This window comes from Mesoplodon bidens, assembly GCF_964165515.1.
Source record: "Mesoplodon bidens genome assembly, chromosome: 11".
In the NCBI taxonomy this organism is placed as follows: domain Eukaryota; kingdom Metazoa; phylum Chordata; class Mammalia; order Artiodactyla; family Ziphiidae; genus Mesoplodon; species Mesoplodon bidens.
In genome coordinates this window covers 96,440,504-96,463,886 of record NC_138167.1, presented here as the reverse complement: position 1 = coordinate 96,463,886, position 23,383 = coordinate 96,440,504, and the positions used below count along the sequence as shown (strand labels likewise).

The 23,383-nt window shown below is 34.3% G+C and overlaps 1 protein-coding gene across 4 annotated transcripts in view; it reads right to left on the bottom strand.

Moving 5' to 3' along the window:
- Window positions 1-403: 403 nt before the first annotated feature.
- The window catches only part of PPP1R12A (protein phosphatase 1 regulatory subunit 12A), a 150,958-nt gene continuing 127,978 nt past the window's right edge, over window positions 404-23,383 (bottom strand). For all 4 annotated transcript variants that reach the window (XM_081249768.1, XM_081249765.1, XM_081249766.1 and 1 more), the window contains 7 exons: window positions 22,839-22,904; window positions 17,407-17,423; window positions 16,026-16,161; window positions 13,882-13,986; window positions 8,566-8,613; window positions 5,348-5,398; window positions 404-2,593 (listed from right to left, as the gene is read on the bottom strand). In XM_081249768.1, coding sequence (XP_081105894.1) covers window positions 2,507-2,593; window positions 5,348-5,398; window positions 8,566-8,613; window positions 13,882-13,986; window positions 16,026-16,161; window positions 17,407-17,423; window positions 22,839-22,904 — 510 coding nt within the window. In that variant the 3' untranslated portion in view covers window positions 404-2,506. The remainder of the gene's footprint in view (window positions 2,594-5,347; window positions 5,399-8,565; window positions 8,614-13,881; window positions 13,987-16,025; window positions 16,162-17,406; window positions 17,424-22,838; window positions 22,905-23,383) is intronic.

Sequence of the window (23,383 nt, the reverse complement as noted above, 5' to 3'; positions counted from 1 at the left end):
GTTTGCAACTACAAAAAAGCATAGGTTTAATTTAGAAGCCACAAAATATTTAGGTAAATGAAATCTTTTGCTACAAAGCTACTATCTTGAAACTTAGTTTTATCATTATTTTTTACCCACTTATTATCATAAAAAACTAGTTCTCAGATTCTGCACACAGACAGCTTTATGTAAAATATATAAACATTTGTCCAAATTGATACACAGATTGCATAAATATGGCAATTAAGATTGCATTTACAGATGTGCATGTACAATGTGCAAATTATCACAATATTACAATTTCAAAAATTATTCCAATTGGAATCCAAGTAAAGCAATTAGTGAAAAAATACCCATGCAGAATTTAAATATCTCAGAACAAAGTTTTAAACGTCTTCAGTAAAAGTTCACACATTTAAAATAGTTTTATTCATTTTATTTGTATATGTCAAAATACATTTTTATTTCCAAAATAGTGGGTTTTGCAACTAGTTTCATGCAGAAACAAGGTCTGCTCAATACTACCAATAAAATCAATATAGCACAGTAGCTGTTCAGTTTTAGATACAAAGAATAAATAACCTAAATACAAAACACTAAAATATTAGAAACATGTATTTAATCATTCTTCACAGGCATCCAAACTTCACAAATATAATCCTTAGCATGCCTAACTGTTGTGCAACCAGAACATGTTGCAGTCACTCAAACTGACCAATTATCTGTATATTTTACGTCCACATAAGACCATGGAAATTCTTTATATTCAGACCAACCATTCATACAGTTCAAATATAACCAAAAATAAAATTCCCACAACTATCCTTGTACCTTTAAAAATCAAGAATCCTGAGCTTGGTAGTAAGAGCATAACCTTATATCTTCATAAAACCAATCAAGAGAGAGAGGACTTAAAATCCTGCTTACCAAAACACCCTTTCCCAACCCCAAAGTAATCTAAAATAGGCAGTAGAACACAATGACCTTTTAAAATGAGGGGGGTACAAATTCACATTTAATATAGTATACAATACAATCAATAATACAATTAGCTACTATAAGCTTTACAATGTACAATTTATTCAAATGGCTGAACTGTTCAGTGGTTAAGGAGACAGTTATGTGCCAGAAAGATAGAGTATTTTTTGCATGGTTTAATGAAAATATAAAAGCTATTTGTCCAAATAAAAGCCATCTTCATATGTACTTGGTTTTGCTTTTTTTAAAAAAAGGCCACTGAAATGTATAAAATGGTCTGAACATGATGGTGGTATCAAAGTCAATGCCTCTTCACATGGCAATAACAGTGCATTTAACACGAACTCACGTTAAGTCTGCAAATGATTTCATAGCATTACTTTGGCTAGCACAACAGTTATAGACAGCACTCAGATAAATACAGGTATGTGAAATGTGAAGCAATTACCTTATGGAACTTTAATTATGGTTGAATACTATCAAATGAAAACTGCAAATAAAAGTAAAAGCATTTTACAGTAGAAAACTTTTGTAAAGATAGGGCTCCACATAAACGTGTTATTTTAAAAGCCTTTATATCACATTGTTAGCAAATTTTGTTTTTAACACTATTATGGAGTAGCCTACTTTGCATTAACAGACATTGGAAATAAGAAAACAGTCAAGCATGCCATGTGGTGGTCTAAAAATCAAAACAATACACTTATTTATATATACAGCATCACTCAGTACCTGCTAAAATGAATGTGAAGATTAAAGAATCTAACATCTTATACTACAATAATAAAAAACAAACAAAAACAAAAAAGTGACCAATGAAGGCAGAAAACAGGACTTAAAAGAATCTTATCTCAACTGACTTTAAAGCATTCATATAAGGAATAAATGCATATTGCACAAACAGTGAAAGCAAATGTTCCACCAAGCAATTCAGTTCCAGGTGGGGGACAACACAGCATTAGCCTAATATATGACAATGATCTCAGAAGAGCAAGTGTTCTTTTCTGTAAATGAGAAAGCTGTGAGACAGGAGAAGAGTCTGCCACATGAAGAGTTAGAAGGAAAAAATACAAACCCAAACTCAGATGTAAAGCAAAAAAAAAAAAATTAAATATCGAAAAACTGGAAACTGTGGCACATCAAAAAATGCTGAATAACTGTCTTCTGTGAGAGCTGAGTTTTTGTTGACACAAAAGTATTTATGTACAACTAAGGCTTACTGGTTAAATATCTGAGGCATATCTGGCCTTGAACACTTTCCTTATATGCTGGAGCTGTAAACAAGTTTTCTCAGTCATAAAAAAAAAATCTTCTCAGCAGCTGCATTAACATGAAACAATGGTCTTGATACAAGGAAAACAAACAAACAAACAAACAAAAACACCAGAAAATTAAACAAAACAAAACTCCTAGATAAGAGGGCATTTGGCAGGATATCCAAAAATGACAGTCTCCAAGGATTCTTCCCAGGCTTCCAGTGACTGTCAATTATGGTCCACTGGGTTACTAATATGTGCAATTCCATTACTTGCTGCTTTTTCTTTTTTTATTTGGAAAGTTTGCTTATAACTCTGATCAAGGCCCCATTTTCATCCTTTAGCCTCTGGTTGTCTGCTTTTAGGTCTGGTAACATCTATGAGAGGAAAAACAGAAGAGAAAATTTTAATTCAATAAAAAGCTAAAATATGATTCTTAATAAATGTTATATTTTTACCACAAGACACATGAACAAGCTTTGTCAGTTATATATATTTCTAGTGACTAAAACATGTATCAGGGAGAAACCCCCCCATTTGTGAAGCTAATTAGTTTAATAAATGATGAAATGAAAGGTTTATTCTCCCAAAGTTATCAACTGAAATGTACTAAATCACTTGACATTATGAGTCACGAGCACACCATATTAGAGCAGCCAAGGAAAGGAAGCCTATTTTTGTTAAGATAGGCTCTTAAAGGGAATTCCTTTAAGAGTTCCTGTCAGCCTAAATTAAAGCCTTTTGCTTTATTTATGTCAGACCTCAAACCATACTGTTATTCCACAAGAAAACCAGCCTATTTAGGGAAGTTTTGAGGGAATTAGACTTGTTCTAAATTATTAAAATTCCTTAAATGATTTACCTTGTACTAAGTTCAAGTGCCTAGTACAGTGTCTGATCCAAGATAAATGCTCAATTAAATGGTAACAAAGCAATTATTTCTATCATTAGAATAGTATAAAATAATTTATAAGCCAAAGTAGTAAGTCTAAATTTATAAAAATATCCAAGCATAGAAAAATATAACTAGTATTTGGAGTAAATAGAAAAACACACCCTTACATCCTGAAAACAAAACTATTTTTTGTTTTACAGACAGACTGAAGGAGGGGGTGGAATTATTATAAGTTAATTGGATTTTCTACTAAGAATGATTTAAATCACATGTGCTCTGTCAGATTTGCTTGGAAATGGAATAGCTTATATTTTAGACATTAAAATATACTTTCCAAGATATTTAGGTCTCTTTCCTCAGCTTTCAAAATGTACTAGGTTATCAAATTAGATAAAAGTAAAACTACTTGCAAAATTACCTTAAGCAAAATCTTTATGAAGAGTTTAATATTATGTGGAACCAATCAATTCTTACCTGTGCTCAGAATGCATGGATATAAAATACAGTAATCTGAAGTTTATTAGGATAAACTAATAACTTTATTAGGATACCTCTGTTAATAGAAAACTAAGTGAATATTAACGAAGATGGTTCTGACTGAAAATGACATTATTTTGAAAAGCAGATAATTCATGTTTAATCTTCGGCTTCAACATATATTAATTATATGTAAAATACATGTTCCATTTTCTTTCTAGTAAAGAATTTTAAACAGCCATATTTTTAAGTGCTAAAATATTCGTAGAGTCAAAATGTGCACTAGCTTTGCAAAAGTGCAGACAAGTCTTTTATCTAAATGCCTCGATCATTCCCTCAGTTTACTGCAGTTTATCAGTCACAATACACAATTAGTGACACTTTCTAACATTCTGAGAAGCCATGCATAATTAAACAGTTATATGATAAGCTCCAGACACAATGGCATTAATTTGTAAAAGTGAGCTCAAGACACGCTTACTAATACAAAAACACCTGCCTGGCTCTACTAAGAAGAAATGATGAAACTATAAATTATAGATTCACAGACTGCAGTTGCCTACAGAACCCTGAGCGCTTGGCTACCACTCTTGTCAAGGCCCTATTCTCAGTCAGCAGTCGCTCATTTAATTCTCTCAGAGTTTGAATTTGCTTTATTTGGTGCAGATTCTGCAGGAATCAGAACATAAAGAAATAGAAAATAAAAAATAAGAAAGTGGAAAAGAGTACAATGAAAACATAAAGAATCACAGATAACAAATGTAAGAAGAAAAAAATTAAGAGTCTTAAAAGAATATTCCATGAAATTTGCAAAAGTAAACAGTATAGTTCTAAAATTCTTTATCAAACAAAATACACAGGCAAACAAAATCCAAAAACATTTTCTCCAAAGCCATTCAATAATGTTTTAATAAGAAACTAAATAATTCAATAGAAAAACATTTAAATCTTGAAATTCTAATTCTATGGGCATAATTTCCTATGCATTAGTCCATTAATTCATAATGTGATAGATATTTTATGCAAGACAATGTAATAAGAGGTAATCAATTAACTATGTCATTCTTTTTTCTCCTGAGAAGAATGTACCTTCCAATATTCAAAATGAACTTATTCTCACAGGTGATGCAGAGTTTGATAAACTGTACCTCTGACTGTCCACTACTCTAATGTCCTTTATTTTTTTTAATTTAAAAATTTTTTTTGCGGTACACGGGCCTGTCACTGTTGTGGCCTCTCCCGTTGCGGAGCACAGGCTCCGGACTCGCAGGCTCAGTGGTCATGGCTCACGGGCCCAGCCACTCCGCGGCATGTGGGATCTTCCCGGACCGGAGCATGAACCCGTGTCCCCTGCATCGGCAGGCAGACTCTCAACCACTGCGCCACCAGGGAAGCCCCTAATGTCCTTTATTTTCAAAAGAGAATATTTTTATAGTGATCCCTCCTCACCAGTTATTCTCCAAGGAAAAGAGTATTTGAACTCCAACAAATAAATGATAAATCCCAAATCGTATAGTCATTATTGTCCAATTTATTCTATACCTGAACATCAAAAGTGCTATAAAAACTGATTAAAAAAAAGATATGAGTTTTAAACACTTTTCTAGCTCACCTAAAACCTGGATTCAGGAAGAAAGAGAAGCACAAGATATAGATAACTCACAAACTGTATAAGCAGCTTTAAGAACAATTAATGTAAACACAGTATCTGTAATGGTACTGTAAATTTTGAGTTTATACTGCAGCATGATTTACTTACTTTGAGCTCTTCTTCCATTTCAGATATTCTTCTTTCTAGAGCTCTTCGTTCCTAGATGAATTTAAGGTACTAATGTTAATGATATAATTATTATATTCTTAAATTTTCTTCTAAATTGTGAAATCGTGACACTTTAGAATAAAAAATTAAATCAGGAGCAGTGTAGAAAAAGATGCGATGCCAGTGATGTGTAAAGAGCTTTCCAAAATTTGAGAGAAATAAATATGAAGGTCATTATTTTGTTACTTCCTGTAAGCTCTTTCTTTAAAGCTTTGACTTTCTGGTAAGATGCTACATAACACGTTCAAACTGTTTTTAGGTCACATAAAACTTAGGGATAGAGTAAACCAATACTCAAGACTGAGGATTGAATAGAAAAGAAAAAAAAAAAACTCACACAAAGATGCAATTACTCTATAGTGATAAAAAGCAGAAAAGCAAGAAGCAAACGTGCCTAAAATATCTGTACTTCAAAATTTCAAAAGGATCTAAGAGATGTTCATCTCCTCCACCCACAATGTTAACTAGTCATTATTTGTCCAGTTGACTTCATAGCTTTGTATTTAGTTTGATACCCTACGTAGCATTAATGCAGTGAATCTAATGAAGAAGCAACTGTAGCATTTATTTTAAACTACCTTGTTTCAAAGAGTGATAGGCAAAGGCAACATACAGTATATTACTGCAGTGTACAGTTTTATTCTCCCTTAAATAATAAGCATTCTAGGGTGTTATGCAAAAAGCAAGCAGCAGTAATTAATGTGCTTAAAACTTTGGTTAGGTCATACCGCCCAGAAGATACTGACTCTTGCCGGTCACCTTTCAGATACAAACCATTTAAATTTAGTTTAATCATACTGAAACTATTTCTAAGACATTCTTTCCCAGATTAATAATTAATGTTGATATTTAGTAAAGCAGTACATTTACTGTAAATGTTAACGTTTTTAGAGTATGTGATTTTAAAAAATAGATGAAATCCTACCCATAGTCTTTTAAGTACTGTGTTATTCTACTATTAGCATGTTTAAACATTATTACACATTCAAAAATGTTACTTTTGATAAACAGACCTTTCTCCTATTTAACCATACATCCATGACACATTCATAAAAACCACTGCACTTCTCAAAATACTAGGACATATAATATCATATTTGATCTTCATAACTTTGTGAAATATCAGCAACAGCATTATTTCCTCCAACTGACAGGTAACAACCCCATCATTCTCAATTTTATTATGTGCCTTCAAGATTTTAACTATGTAGTGGCAAAGCAAGACAAGAACACTATACTGAACTGCCTCACTGCCAAATTGACAACTGTAAAGTTGCAGGAAATTTCTTATATTTAACAAATAAACTTATTATCATTTAAAAATATAGTTAAGAGAAAAAAATGCATATAAAGTGCTTAACTCAGTGCCTGCCTGGTATGTAAAAGAGTGCTAAATAAAAGTTAGCAGTTATTATTAATACTATGATTACCAATGTCTGTTAAACTGAAAGTAGATTAGCTACTTCATAATTTATCTGCATTTGACAGGCAGAAAGAGGAGGTCAGGTGAGAATGTCAGAATGTGAACATGTATATATTGTAGGTGTATAAGCCTAGATGGAAAAAAAAAGATAGACATTAAACCGTCACTTATCTCTACATGATAGGGAGATTTTATTTTCATCTTTTGTTAAAATTTTTGTAATAAATACATTACTTTCACAAAAATAAAATATTCTTAAAAATGTGACTATCTCAAAAATAAATAGTATTTTGATTAAGTATATGGTTATCTATGTCTTTCATCTCAACTATTAGTATGGATAAAAGAGAACTGAAAACATTTCTTTACTGTTTCGCATATCTTGGATATAAAATTCAGTAAGTTATATTGTGATATAATAATCAACATTAAATTTAATAAAATAAGTGATTCCAAGTTTTTAGCAATTATAAGTTAGATCAATAGTTTAAATGGCCCAGAACGATGATTTTTAAAACCTCATGAAATCATAGTTATACGTTACAATTTAGTAAATGACATAGACATTAACTATTATGTTTATATATTCGGTATTTTTATCATTTCTCTCCTTTTTTGGGGTCAACAATGTAAATTTTTTTTTTTTTTTTTTTCTGGTACGCGGGCCTCTCACTGTTGTGGCCTCTGCCGTTGCGGAGCACAGGTTCCGGACGCACAGGCTCAGTGGCCATGGCTCACGGGCCTAGCCACTCCGCGGTATGTGGGATCCTTCCGGACCGGGGCACGAACCCGTGTCCCCTGCATCGGCAGGCGGACTCTCAACCACTGCGCCACCAGGGAAGCCCAACAACGTAAATTTTTAAAATGGAATGGAAGAAAATATTCTCATATCAAGTGCTCTTGACTATTTATTCTTTGATCTAGAGATCAGAGCTCCACAGTATGTAATTGCTTCTCTGGCTGAAACCTTGAAAATCTAGCCACTGCTCAGCTGTACTACAGGTACTCTTTGAGTTAATTTTTCCATAAACTTCTGATCATTTATAGATCTTCAACTGCTCAGACTAACTTGTGGAGTTTTTCTTATGCCCACTGCCAAATTCCTGGGCAATAATAATAATAAAAGGAGAAAAATACAAGTGAATATATCATGGCCAGATAAAAAATTGTAGAAAGACATAAAATGGTAAAAGGATTTTCTTGTAATCTTTTTTTGTTTGTTTTAGAAGAGTCTACTTAAGTTAAATATTTAAACTCAAAATTAAATAATACTGTTAAATTAACTTTAAAAAGAATCTGAAAATTAGGTCCCCAGATCTTTAAAAACTTTAAGAATGGAAGTATTTTAATTTTGTAAAGAATTAAACTAAATGTATATATGATTAAAGTGTTTTAAGTATATCACCACAGAAAATCAAGGAGAGATAAATGGCATTTAAAAAATATCAGATTCACTATCACAATGTGTACATTTAAGAATTAAGGCAAGATGTTTTTTTGTACATTAAAAGAATAACATGGTAAATTAAAATTAAGAAGGTAATTTCACCCCATAAGACTCTATAAAGAAGATAAGCTAGAAAACATTCATAATCAAATTACTGAATATTAATTTAAACTAATGAAAACTACCATCCATAAAAACAAAACTAAAGAAAACCAAAACAACCTACCATTGCTTATATAAAAAACAAAGGGGGAAATTGATTACTTATTCAGTAAGATGGATACTTACCCTTTTTTCCATTTCCAATAGTGACCTATCAGCAAATCTTTCTTGTCTCTGCAAGGAAGTAAGAAATATAAAAGAGATGTAACTGCAATAAAGATGGGGAAAGGGAGAGGACCACAGTAACTCTCCTCTACTGGTATTCAAAGAAATCACACTATTCAGGAGTAATACCCAGGTGTAAGCAAAGAAGAGAGAAAACAGGATTTTACTGAAATAATAAAGAGTTAGAGGAATGCTTAGGAATACAATGGTCTCCATAGTTCTCATCGTTTATGTATCGTTTCTCCTCGGGTCTTTACAGTTGAGCTGAGAGTAAGGATGGGTGAGTACTATGGAACAAAGCCAAAAATATCCCAGTTTTCCCTCCGATGTTCAAGCTCTCTTTTCCTACACCAGGAAGAGTGGCTAACCTTAGTGCTCAGATTTCACGACCTTGGCTGAAATGTACTTTGGACCAGGTTGTGTGACCGTATCCATGCAGTCAGACCAGTAAACTGGCCTTTTGGTCCTCTCTCACAGCTACCTTAGTCTTGCTCACTCCTTCTTCTCTAGAGTTTTTTTTCCCAATCATCCATGTTCCAAAACTGGTAAGAGGGTTCATATCCACTGTCACTTATGAGAAATCCTAGCCATATAGCTTTTCTTCTGGTAAGCTCAGGTCTCATTTTTTTCTGCTTCTTGTACTATGCAATCAACTAAAGTTGATAAATACTGAGATCTGGGGGATGAAAAGGACCCTTGGGGTTTTAAGCCACATGCTGCACTCAATACCAGAGAGCTGTGCATATGGGTATTGAGCACAGGACCAGTTAAAAAACAAGTGCTTAGTTCTCATTTACTTTGACCTCTGTTTATACATCTCCCTTGGGAATTCCTGGTCTATTTGCTGAAAATGAATTCATCAAAGGGCTCATTCCCCAGAAGCCAATCTGCTGAATAACCAATTTAAAAAATTTACCAAAAATGGTTTTTGACTACTTAATAAGAATGCTCTGCTATGATCATTAACCACAAAATATACTTAAAAAAACTCTCTCTACATACATATATATGGTTCATCACTGATTAAGCACAACTTCACTGTTTACTTTGGTGATTTAAAAAACATTTCTTGGGACTTCCCTGGTGGCGCAGTGGTTAAGAATCTGCCTGCCAATGCAGGGGACACGGGTTCAAGCCCTGGTCCGGGAAGGTACCACATGCCATGCAGCAACTAAGCCTGAGCGCCACAACTACTGAGCCCACATGCCACAACTACTGAAGCGCTCATGCCTAGAGCCCGTGCTCCACAACAAGAGAAGCCACCGTAATGAGAAGCCCGCGCACTGCAATGAAGAGTAGCCCCCGCTTGCCACAACTAGAGAAAGCCGGCACGCAGGAACAAAGACCCAAAGCAGCCATAAATAAGTAAGTAAATATAGAAATAAATAAAATAAAATAAAATAAAATAAAATAAAATAAAAACCATTTCTTTAGGGGACTTCCCTGGTGGCGCAGAGGTTAAGAATCCACCTGCCAATGCAGGGGACATTGGTTTGATCCCTGGTCTGGGAAGATCCCACATGCCGCGGAGGAACTAAGCCTGTGCGCCACAACTACTGAAGCCCGTGCACCTAGAGCCCATGCTCTGCAACAAGAGAAGCCACCGCAATGAGAAACCCGTGCACCACAACGAAGAGTAGCCTCCGCAAGTAGAGAAAGCCCATGTGCAGCAACGAAGACTCAACTCAGCCAAAAATAAATAAATAAATAAAATAAATTAACAAAACAAAACAAACCGAACATTTCTTTATATAGTTTTCTCTTCTGTCAACCCTTTCAACATTCGTATTTTTGTATCATCAGGGCTTGTAAACCAAGATACTTTTTGACCCCTTTTTGCACAATTTCTCTTTTAACGTTATAGTATATAAATAAAGATCTAAATCATGGCCATCTAACTTGTTTAATTTAATTTAATTTTTTTTTTTGCCCACACTGCACAGGTTGCAGGATCTTAGTTCCCCAACCAGGAATTGAACCCATGGCCTCAGCAATGAAAGCACGGAGCCCTAACCACTGGACTGCCAGGGAATTCCTAATCTGTTGTTTTAAATGATTTTATTTTTTGTGCTTACTCTTTCTGGAAAAATAGAAGTTAATGTATTCCCATTGCTTACTGTTAGAAATCAAATTCAGAATTTCAAATAAGATGAGACTTTCAGGGATTTCCCTGGTGGCACAGTGGTTAAGAATCCACCTGCAAGCAGGGGACACAGGTTTGAGCCCTGATCTGGGAAGATCCCACATGCTGCGGAGCAACGAAGCCTATGTGCCACAACTACTGAGACCGCACGCCACAGCTACTGAAGCCCACAACCTAGAGCCCGCGCTCTGCAACAAGAGAAGCCACCGCGATGAGAAGCCCGCGCACCGCAATGAAGAGTAGCCCCCGTTCACTGCAACTAGAGAAAGCCTGTGAGCAGCAACGAAGACCCAACACAGCCAAAAATAAATAAATAAATATTTAAAAAGATGAGACTTTCAGCTAATCCTGATATACTTTTGATGTTTTTATTTTATTTTAATTAATTAATTAATTTTATTTACTGTTTTTATTTTGGCTGCGTTGGGTCTTCAGTGCTGCTCGCGGGCTTTCTCTAGTTGAGGTGAGCGAGGGCTACTCTTCGTTCGGTTGCGCGGGCTTCTCATCGCGGTGGCTTCTCTTGTTGCGGAGCACGGGCTCTAGGTGGGCATGCGGGCTCAGTAGTTGTGGCTCAGGGGCTTAGTTGTTCTGCAGCATGTGGGATCTTCCCAGACCAGGGCTCAAACCCGTGTCCCCTGCATTGGCAGGTGGATTCTTAACCACTGCGCCACCAAGGAAGCCCAACTTTAGTTAATATTTTTGGTAAATATTCTAGTTAAAGCTGTTAAAATAACAATTGGTAAACCTGGTGAATTGACATTTGACAAAATAATTATTCATCAACTGGTTTCTGGTAAATTAACCTATTTCCCTCCCTTGAAGACTGTACAGGGAGTAGGGTGGCTGGGTTAAGGCAGGATTCAAGGATTCTAGAGTCCTTGGCTAAATACTATCACATAGACCTAAACTTCAACTTTAATTCTTTTGGCTGCGCTGCAGCTTTTGCACCATCTTAGTTCCCCAACCAGGGATTGAATCCGGGCCCACGGCAGTGAAAGCACGGAGGCCTAACCACTGGACCACCAGGGAATTCCCAAGATTAATTCCTAACAGGATGATGGTTCCCTTGGAAAAATCCCACGTGACTATCAAAACTGCCACTGCTATGTATATTCATGAACAGTTATAAAAGAAATGTTAAAAAAAAAACAAACATCAGGTGGAAAGATTCACAGTAGACTTAAATGCTCAGGATAAGTAACTCTAAAATTGAACAAAAAGTTTAATGTCCTATCAGTTTTACCTTTACATATATCCCTAAATTTTTGAAATGACATTTACATAGTGTAAGATACTAACTTTGAATATTTACTCATTATCTCATACTCTAATTACCCCTCCTGTTATTAATTCAGTATACTGGGCATGATACTTAGAATGCCTGCTAAGACAGAAGCTGTCATACTCTTTAATGCGGTGACTTTATTTCTCTGGCCACAGGCAATGGGATCAGAAATTGGTACCTGACCCAAAGGAAGCTTGCAAGAGTTGTCCAGTGTCCTATGAAATGGTCACTAATAGGTCTATGGGCACTAACAGGACTGCTTCACGTTGATGATAACTGGCTAATTCTATCAGTTCCCCTCTCTTCTAGAGTTTGAATGAGAAACATATAGGAAGAATTAGATGACAAGAGAGTAGGCAGAAAAGCAGAGAAACATAGAGATGGCAGTAAGCAGTGGAAACACAGATTAGCTGAATCACCATACGACAGAATACTACAGTAGGGAGCAGTGGACATTTTTATTTAGAAAATATTATGACCAAATCTCTAGAGCTGAAACTATTTTCAGGGAACTAGTTACGATATTTTGCAGTGGCTCACTAAGCTACTAATGCAACCTGAAGAATGATGACGTTCCAGTTTACCATGAAGCCTAAGTGTAAGACGGCAAGTTTAAACTTGTGTGACAGCCCAAGTTTTTATGACACCTCACTATGAAACGTGTTCTTGTTCTGCTGTACTTCACTGTGTATCTTCATAGTAAACCCTCATTACCTGATGGAATCTGAGTCTTCATAACCTCACAAGGTTAGCGTGATGCCTGCAAATTTAGCACAGTCTCCACTGTACATAAACAATTGCTTCACAACGTAATAGTGGTTAACAACAAAAAAGGACCTGGTAATAAGTGTAAGTTCAACACAGAGAAGTAATTTTAAAAATTATGAGAAAGATGAGTATAAAAGAATGGTCACAGAAAGTATGCAGTCTCATTTATAGAACTGAGGATGCCATTTTAGATCAGTGTTTTCAAACTGGATTCTAAAAGTTTAGTGCAGAAATGTGTTTATGCTAGAAAGTCTTATGTTAAAATTAAACAAGTTTGTTTCCTTAAAAATTACAGGACTCGTTAGAGCCTTTAACATATAAATAAACCCTGTAAAATCTCCAAGATATAGAATATATAGTATTTCTCAGTTTCTTGGATCACAAAGCTCTTTCCTCTTCTTTTTTTTTTTTTTGTTTTGAAGAGGGGCAAGAGAAGGAAGAGGGAATGTGCCAGAACTATCTCCCAGAGCTAGTGTTTTATGAAAAAAGAGCTTGGGAGACAATTCTTAGATCATACACATCCTAGATCATATGTACAAGGCTGTGAGTTCTGCTTGGCTATCCTAGTTTTCTTGTCTAAAATGATCTCTGCTAGGTTGTTGCACAGAAGGAAGGTAAAAGGAGTTATGACTAAAATTATCTTCTTCCAGAATTATTATGTCAAATCAGGTTTTTTTGGATTAAACAGGAAACATTCATAATGAATAAAGATTATTATACAAAATTTTATGGCTTTAAGAAGATTCTGTATAGATGCTTTGCCTTGCTACATTTGGTATGCTGGAAATAAGCTGGAAATAAGCATTTAAAATCCTTCACGTACCACAACATAGGTATTAAAAGGCTTAAAAATACTTTGACTTTCTACAGTAAGGCTATATATGTCCATATTTTAAATTTACTTTAGAAGAAAATAAATTATTGGTAAGCTGTATTATCTTGATTCTGTCCTACTAATAAAGAAGCTATTATCAATAACCAAACTTATATCTAGAACACAAGAGAACATTTCAATGCAATTTTTAGATAGAATAAATCACAACCATTACCTTTAGAGTAACAAAGAGAAAAAGGTACAAACCTGGGTGGCCTTTTCCAATTGTAATTTAAGATCTGTCAGTTCCATATTTGTATCATGTAGCTGTGCTTTCAGCTTTTCATTTTCAGCTAGAATTTGTTCATAAAGCTATATAAATTAGGGGAGAAGAACAAATTACTTTTCTGCTTTTTTACTATTTTAAGAAGATTTCCCATTGATTATATTATTAAAACAGAAAGATTAATGTAACATATGAACTATTAAAGAAAGTATTAAAAAATATTTTAATGCTTTGTGGTCTCAAGGCAGAAATTTTTGGTTATTCAGGTGTATTTGTCCCACATAAACTCTTTAAAAACTAGTTCTGGTATTTAAAATTTATTACTTCACTGAAAATCCTGACTTTTCAGTTTGATTTTAAAAATTCAGTTATCTGATAAAGAGGGACCACACAGCTGCACAGTGACCTCAGCTGGAGTTCAGGAGCATTATGATTTTTATTTGGGGTCTGTGAGCTTTTCTGCCTATCATTCACTCTTTAATTCCTGTTACTGAGATGGGAGTATCAGTTGCATTTATCATTATACTTGTATTATTTTTACTAAAGGTAAAAGGAAAGTGAAATATTTCTTGAACACTTTCATAGCCCTTGAATCTACTACTTTTTTCCTCATCTCTACTACTACAACCATAGGTGTCTACAGTCATCTCTTACCTAGACATTTCTATTATTAGAATTGTTCTCCTGACCTCTCTTTTTTTTTTTTTGATTAAAGTTTTTTATTTATTTATTTATTTATTTTTAAATTTTTTGCTTTATAACAAATTTAATCAGTTATACATATACATATGTTTCCATATCCCCTCCCTTTTGCATCTCCCTCCCACCCTCCCTATCCCACCCCTCCAGGCGGTCACAAAGCACCGAGCTGATCTCCCTGTGCTATGCGGCTGCTTCCCACTAGCTATCTACCTTACGTTTGGTAGTGTATATATGTCCATGCCGCTCTTTCACTTTGTCACAGCTTACCCTTCCCCCTCCCCATATCCTCAAGTCCATTCTCTAGTAGGTCTGTGTCTTTATTCCTGTCTTACCCCTATGTTCTTCATGACATTTTTTTTTCTTAAATTCCATATATATGTGTTAGCATACAGTATTTGTCTTTCTCTTTCTGACTTACTTCACTCTGTATGACAGACTCTAGGTCTATCCACCTCATTACAAATAGCTCAATTTCATTTCTTTTTATGGCTGAGTAATATTCCATTGTATATATGTGCCACATCTTCTTTATCCATTCATCTGTTGATGGACACTTAGGTTGCTTCCATCTCCTGGCTATTGTAAATAGAGCTGCAATGAACATTATGGTACATGACTCTTTTTGAATTATGGTTTTCTCAGGATATATGCCCAGTAGTGGGAGTGCTGGGTCATATGGTAGCTCTATTTGTAGTTTTTTAAGGAACTTCCATACTGTTCTCCATAGTGGCTATATCAATTTACATTCCCACCAGCAGTGCAAGAGGGTTCTCTTTTCTCCACACCCTCTCCAGCATTTATTCTTTCTAGAGTTTTTGATGATGGCCATTCTGACCTGTGTGAGATGATATCTCACGGTAGTTTTGATTTGCATTTCTCTAATGATTAATGATGTTGAGCATCCTTTCATGTGCTTGTTGGCAATCTGTATATCTTCTTTGGAGAAATGTCTATTTAGGTCTTCTGCCCATTTTTGGATTGGGTTGTTTGTTTTTTTGTTATTGAGCTGCATGAGCTGCTTGTAAATTTTGGAGATTAATCCTTTGTCAGTTGCTTCATTTGCAAATATTTTCTCCCATTCTGAGGGTTGTCTTTTGGTCTTGTTTATGGTTTCCTTTGCTGTACAAAAGCTTTTAAGTTTCATTAGGTCCCATTTGTTTATTTTTGTTTTTATTTCCATTTCTCTAGGAGGTGGGTCAAAAAGCATCTTGCTGTGATTTATGTCATAGAGTGTTCTGCCTATGTTTTCCTCTAAACAAATAGCTTTTTATATTCTACTTACCATTAATTGCCCAAAACTGAAAATTTAAGTAAGTTATTTCAATAAACTGATTTAATTATGAGTTTCCAGGAGTAATATCCAAACATAAAAATCTCAACAAAAAGATTATTTTTAATTAAATATAAATAAATAACCCAGTACCTTTTTAAAGTCAGTTGAATCATCCTTTTCTAGCCTGCTACTGTAAGGTTTTCTTTCTTCTGAATAACTGTATGATCCAGAGCGACCCAGCAAGGAATCATACCGATCACTAGCTGATGTAGAACTGATTTCATATCTTCAAAAGATGAGTTTGAGTCAAAATCTTTATTATAGGCTTTCACAACTTACATTAACATGCATCCTAGTATATTTAACTAGATATTCCAAAATGGTAGGTAATATTCTCCTTCATCGGTTATCTAATTAACTTTCATGATATATAATAAATAAATGGGAAGTTATTTTTAACACTAATTTCCCTTGAGAAGGGGAGTTCAAACTCTCTGTATTTGAAAGTCAAAACTGGTTTTACATCATGATAAATTATTTCAACAATTTTAAACTGTATATTTTTTCCCCCACATTTTAACATCTCTAAAATCAGAACAAGGCTTACAAGTGATGGGTATTATAGTTTAACTGGTAGCACTTTTCCTTTTTTTAAGTGGCATACAACTGTATTTTAAAATTAGTAACATTTTAGATGATGAACTAACTAGAGTCTATCTGAAGTGACAGATAGTACTATGCCATTTTATATAAGGGACTTGAGCATCTGTGAATTTTGGTATCCGCTGCGGAAGCCAGGGCGGGGGAGGGCGGATCCTGGAACCAATCCCTCAGGGATACTGAGGGACAACAGAACAGTTTGTCCTAAACAAGAAGAACATATCTCATTTGAAAATGAGGATCCTCTTATTATCTAGTTCTGAATTTGCGTTACTTTTTCTGATAAATGCTACTGCCTCTACACTTCAATTCAACAGAATCATCAGTATATAAAAATTTGTTCTTAGTTTTATAAAGCTTTGGTTAACAATTATGGGCAAGAGGAACAAAAATTAGATTCAAGGATATTGTGGAGGTTCTCTGAAAAGATGAACAATTTGAGCTAGAAGACACTTTTAAAAAGTATCTTCATTGGTTTTCTTTTATCTGAAGCAGGGATAAGAGAGAAGATTCTGAAAACCTAGTGAAATAAATTTCTGGTGGGTTTCATCAGTCTCTGATGTGAATAATGAGATGGTCAGTGTTGAAGTAAAACTTAGGATGGTTAGGAAAACTAAGAAAAGTTATCACTGTTGCAAAGATCTGAGAAAAAATCTTTCTTAGTGACTTACTGTAACTATCTAACTAGAAGTAAAGCCATTGATGAAGAAAGCTATTAACACTTATCAGGTCATCTAAATATCTATAGATTTTTTATTATTAAAATAATTCTACCAACTTAAAAAATTTATAAATTTCTAGCAACATATTTTTAGAAAGGATAAAAATGAGAAAAAGGTCAGTAAAAGAAAAAAAAAAAAGTAAAACATACCTAGAAATGGAATCCGTCTATAAAGAGAGAAAAACATAAGCATAACTAAATTTTTATGCTTTCATTAAAGTAACTTATTGATTAATCAAGAAAATTTAACACCAATACTGTTTTCACACTATTAAACTAACACCTATTTATTATATACACTTTAATGTGGTTGTTCTTACAAAGAAATTCTAGACCAGTCACTGTATATTTCTACTTGTCTAATACTATACGATTACATTTGCCAATTTATAGTCATATTTTGTGAATTTCTACAAAATGGCACCATACATTATTTTTTTAATTAGAAGGGAAAAAAAGAGAGACTAAGACATATCCATTACTTACAACCCACTTAGCAGGAAAAAGTAACATTTATATTAAGAAATGCAAGTTTATTAGGGGACATCTCAAAGCAATTATCTTTCCCATTTTTCTGTTTTTGAGGCCATCAGAGACAAACAAATGAACGCCTAAAGCATTTTATGTATGACAGTATATACATATTTTGCTTAAAACTTATTTTCTGGAAATCCAGCTATACGTTCCTTCAAAGTTTAGCAATTAGGGGACAGGAAACTATAATTAATTTTCTTAAGCAAGTGGTATGCTATACTGAAGTTCCAAAACTCTTCTTATCTAAATGGTGAAATGATTAATAGGATAAAATAGTCTTATTGAAGTCAAAGAATTTTTTGGGGGTGGTCATCTTTAGCTCTTTCTCTTTCTATTGAAACACTCACTTAACCTATAATTTTCTATAAAGTAACTATTCAGAAATGGTTTGTTAAATTTCTGAATTTAGATATTTATACTTACCCTTGAATGCACTGTGAAATTACTGGGTTCCTTTGGGACTGTCTGAAGTCTCATTCAGACTAAAAATGTCTTCCTAAGTCTATTTAAGTTTTCTTTGCAAAACCAATTTCTTACCTGCTTCCTATTTTTTTGATGTAATGCTTTACTTCATTGATTTATTTTTTAGTTTTATAATAATGAACAATTTTGAAGTTAAATTTCAATTTTCATGATATTCAAACTCATAAGCTGCTAAAAGAGTAGATTTTGAAAGTTCTTACCAGAAGAAAAAAAATTTGTACTTATGTGTGGTGATGATGTTAACTAGACTTATTGTGCTAATCATTTCACAATATACAAATATTAACAACTTTATACATGTGCAACTAATATAATGTTATATGTCAATTATATCTCAATTTAAAAAAAGAGCAGAAACAAACAAAAGATATTATTTATCCAAATTCAGGAAACTAGCCACAGATGAAATAAAATGTATACATATCAAATGAAAACATCACATCTCACCTCACAGTCTGCACTCTGGTTCACTGATTTAAAATTTAAGAATAAATAAAAACTCCAAGTAGTCAGAGAAATCACTCAAATTCTATTTCTTTGCCTTTAAAAAGCATGGTGCTAGTATTGGTTATGTTTTATATTTTAAAAATTGTAGTAGAAAGCACATAAAACAAAATATACCATGTAAGCCACTTTTAAGAGTATAGTTCAGTAGCACTGACGATATTCACACTGTTGTGCAACAGCTCTCTAGAATTTTTTTCATCTTGCAAAACTGTGATTTTATACTTATTAAACAAAACCTCATATTCTCCTACCCCTAGCTCCTGGCAACCACAATTCTACTTTCTGTTACCCATGAGTTTGAATACTCTAGGTACCTCATTTAAGTAGAATCATACAGTATGTGTTTCTTGTGAACTGCTTATTTCACTTAGCATAATGTCCTTGTGGTTCCCTGTGTTTCAAAATAATTTTTCCAAAGTAAAAAAGCCCTTTAAGTTTTTCTAATTACAGTACCATAAACTCATATAAAATACCACAGTATAAAAAGTTCCTCTATAATTCCCCATCTCTCAAACACCCTAGATAACCACTGTTAATCTTTTCTGTATACATCTTTGTGAACACATAAAATATCTATCCATGCAAATACATTTTGATATATTCCCAACTAATAGACAATTAGGATGTTTTCAATATTTTGCTTCAAGAGCCATGCTGCTGTTAACACTTTAGACTTGTCTTTCCAAACTTAAGTCATTTCATTGGGAATAAATTTCTCAAAGTGGAATTGCTAAGCTAAAAGGCATGAACTTTCTCTCAAGCCTTCAGATTTGTACTGCTAAACTGATTTCCCAAGAAAACATATTAATTATAATCCCAAAATCTTATATGAAAATGCCTATTTCAATACTAATCATGCCAAACCTAAGCATTATTAACCTTTGCCAATTTCACTTTTGTATTAATTGTTATATCTTTGGTTATTAATCAGAGTAAATGTAGTTTAAGCTTGTTGGCCATTTATATTTCTTCTTTTGTAACATTTATAAATTTCATGGATTCTGCCTCTATTTTACTGTCTTTTAAATAGTACAAATATTAATCTTCTAAATGTTACAAAAGAGGGCTAAGCTTATTTACTTTTTAAAAATTTATTTATTTATTTATTTATGGCTGCACTGGGTTTTCATTGCTGTGCACAGGCTTTCTCTAGTTGCGGCAAGTGGGGGCTACTCTTCGTTGCGGTGTGCGGGCTTCTCACTGTGGTGGCTTCTCTTGTTGTGGAGCACGGGCTCTAGGCGCACGGGCTTCAGCAGTTGTGGCTCGCGGGCTCTAGGGCACAGGCTCAGTAGTTGTGGTGCATGGGCTTAGTTGCTCCACGGCCTGTGGGATCTTCCTGGACCAGGGATCGAACCTGTATCCCCTGCATTGGCAGGCGGACTCTCAACCACTGCGCCATCAGGGAAGCCCCAGCTTATTTACTTTTAACTGAGCAAATGTGTCTCAATTTTAATACGGGAGTCTTTTTTGCCATTTTCTAGATTTACATGTTTAAATAATCAAATCTGCTAATCTTTTCTTTCTAGTTTCTTGCCTTGGTGTCTGTCTCACTTAAATTTTTGATTTATTACTAATGTTCTTTTCATGGTAAAAGTTTTATCATCCAATAGTTTAATGAAACCAAATTATAATGACCCAAGCAACAGAAGCCCCATTTTTGGAAATAATGAACCATATTATGATAAAGTAATTCAAATTTCATCTTAATTTTAATTTATATCCTAAAGGTAATTCAAAATATTTAACAACTTTCTGGCAATTTACAATTTACTTTGAAGCAAAAAAGTATATGCTACAAAGCCATTTTTCAATTTGGTGAACTGGGATTCTATAAACTGGATACAAGTTTTGTTATCAGACACACTTCTGAGATAATGATAAAATGCACCGAAGAATTGTGTTGCTCATACTTTTTCACAGAAAAAAAAAGGGCTGATGCTACAAATTTTCATAAGAGAGCAACACTTACTTAGTGGAAGCACTTTTCTAGTCTATTGTAAAGACACTATGGGTTAGTGTCTTAACCTCCACTCTTCCTTTTCCTCATGGTACAGCAGTCATTAAGTTTAGATAAGATAGTATGTAGCCCACATTAGCAGCAAAACAGCTGCAATATATCAGTAGTAGGCCTTGTCTGACATAGAGGGTTGTGTAATATAACTGAATTATAATAAATTCTCTTTGTTTAATCCAGTTTACGCTGGGTTTTGCGTTACTTGTAACTGAAAAAAATGCTAGCACAAAGTAAGATCAAAACAATCCTCTATTTAAAATGAACAAAAACTATTTAAATTGTTTGGAACTAAGAAAAATTTTCTTCATAGAAACAATATTCTACTCAACCTTAATGTATCTCATGTATAATTTTAACAGTAAAACTTAAATATAACATATATCAATATGCTTCAAAATCACAACTTTGTAAGCCAGAAAATCTTTCCCCTCCTATCCCAGCCTGCTGGGATGGGGGATCTGGGTGATATGGCAGTGAGAAGGGTCAGCTGGAGATGGTTTACTAATTCCTTTGCTTTTGTTTACCTGTCCATTGTTTTTCCTTGAAAGATGGGAGTTCATAGTGGGCAAGGAAGATGATGGACAAGTTTACAGAATATAATAAAGAAGAGACATAGGTGAAATGGGTGAGTGCTGACAACTGATAGGCAAAGGGTTTAAAAATGACAAAACTTTTGCCCTGCAAATAATTTACCCTTGTTAGTAATTAATTCCTCAATCTGTCTGGCTATCTAAAGGTAAAATAAAAGTAACTTTTGGGTCAAAATAGGCCCTAAGAGTAATGTCCAGAGCCACCTAGCACAGAGAACCAACTTCTGGGCACTTCACATTGTTGCAGATCCCTGCAACTGAAAGTAATTTTAACAGCTTTATGTAGGAACGCCAAGTCAAAATGAAGAAAATATGATCAGAATACCATTTCAGGCTAGACAGTGCTGAGTTTAAAACATTAAGACTAACTTATGTTGTACAGATCTACCCTTATGTGAATACAGCTCTTCTAAGTATGTCAGCTTTGTGCACAGCCAAACAATAGGGAACAGAGGGGCAAAAAAACTAGTGGGAAGAAACTTTCATCATCTGCTAGCTATGCAAACTTGTCATTCAAACTTGCCTTAGTTTCTTCATCAATACTGAGGGGGCAAGGTGGGGGGACTTTTCCTGAAGATTATTGGGGAAGATCAGCTGTGATAAGGAATGTAAAATCTTTTAGAGACACTACATTTCTAAACAAATGTAAAGCAAGTTAAAATGACCTATTATCTTCTCCAGAATACAGCTTTGCCATTTACAAAACTAAAATCTGGATCTGGTAAGGTATGCACTACTTCTGGATCTTCTTTAGATACTTTTCTTTGGTCAAAGGTTATTACAGGTAGCCCCTGCTTTTCAAAAGTTCGTTTACGCCACTCTGCTTTTACGAAAAAAGGCAAAAAGTGCACAGTACTCAGCATGTTTTACAGCGAGCCATTATAGAGGCGGCGCACCCTCAGCAGCAAAAGAGGCACCGCCAAGCTCCTTCCCTGGGAACTACACTCAGTTTAAGCTGTCAAAGCTTTGGACTGTGTCTTTGAGCACCACAATTTATCTCAATTTATCTCTTGCAACCGGTAGCAAGATGTGTCCTAAGGTAATTCCCTCTTCACTTTATGTGGCTTACTGAAGATTATGGAACACTCTACTTTTGGATAGCAGTGGAAGCCTGTATTCTCTTCTTTGTTTTTTCTTTTCAACTTTGAAGGTTAATTTACATACAGTAAACTACATCCACTTAGAGTACACAGTTTGATGAGTTTTGACAGTTGTGTATATCCAAAAAAATACCTCTACAATCAAGATCTAGAACATTCCCAATGTCTCTAAAATACTCTTTGTGCCCCTTTCCAGTCCCTCCACGCCTGATTCCAGAAAACCACTGATGGTCTATCCCCAGCAGGCAGGTACAGTGTGCAGTAACTGTCTGACATGAATAAATATAAACACAAGTAAAAAGTAACCCTTAAAAAATACGAATACTTCTAAATACAAAAAATAATGTTATTTACCTGAGTTTCTTTCTTATTGGATCCCTCTTCTGTATCTGATTGTTGTTCTTGTTCATTTTCATCACTCTAAAATAGATTTTAAAAAAGTAAAGATAAATTTCAAACGATTAATATTTAAATACATTAGGATTTTTGTAATTTAAAATGACCCTTGAGAAAAACCTAACAGGAAATGGATCAAAAGGAAAACTGTTTTTTAAGTGTGACTTTTTTTGCCTTATTTAGAGGAAGCCTATCTTGTCTGCATGGTACAATATAAGTAGGTTAGCGTATACGGTGAAGAAAGACCATGTACCTAACATTCTGATTTAGGAAACACATACTGGGGATGAGGAAGCTGGAGGCTTAGCATGAAAAAGATGATACTCAATTTTATATTGTAATGTTACTGCATGTACTTTAATAGTCAATATAGATACTATGTAGCTGCTCAACTATAATGAGGCAGCAAAAATAGGAAACTCATTAAGTAAGAAAAGCTCTATTCTATAAGCTTGGCAAGATTTATACAACGGTCCTATTATATTTAGGTAGTTCAGCTATCT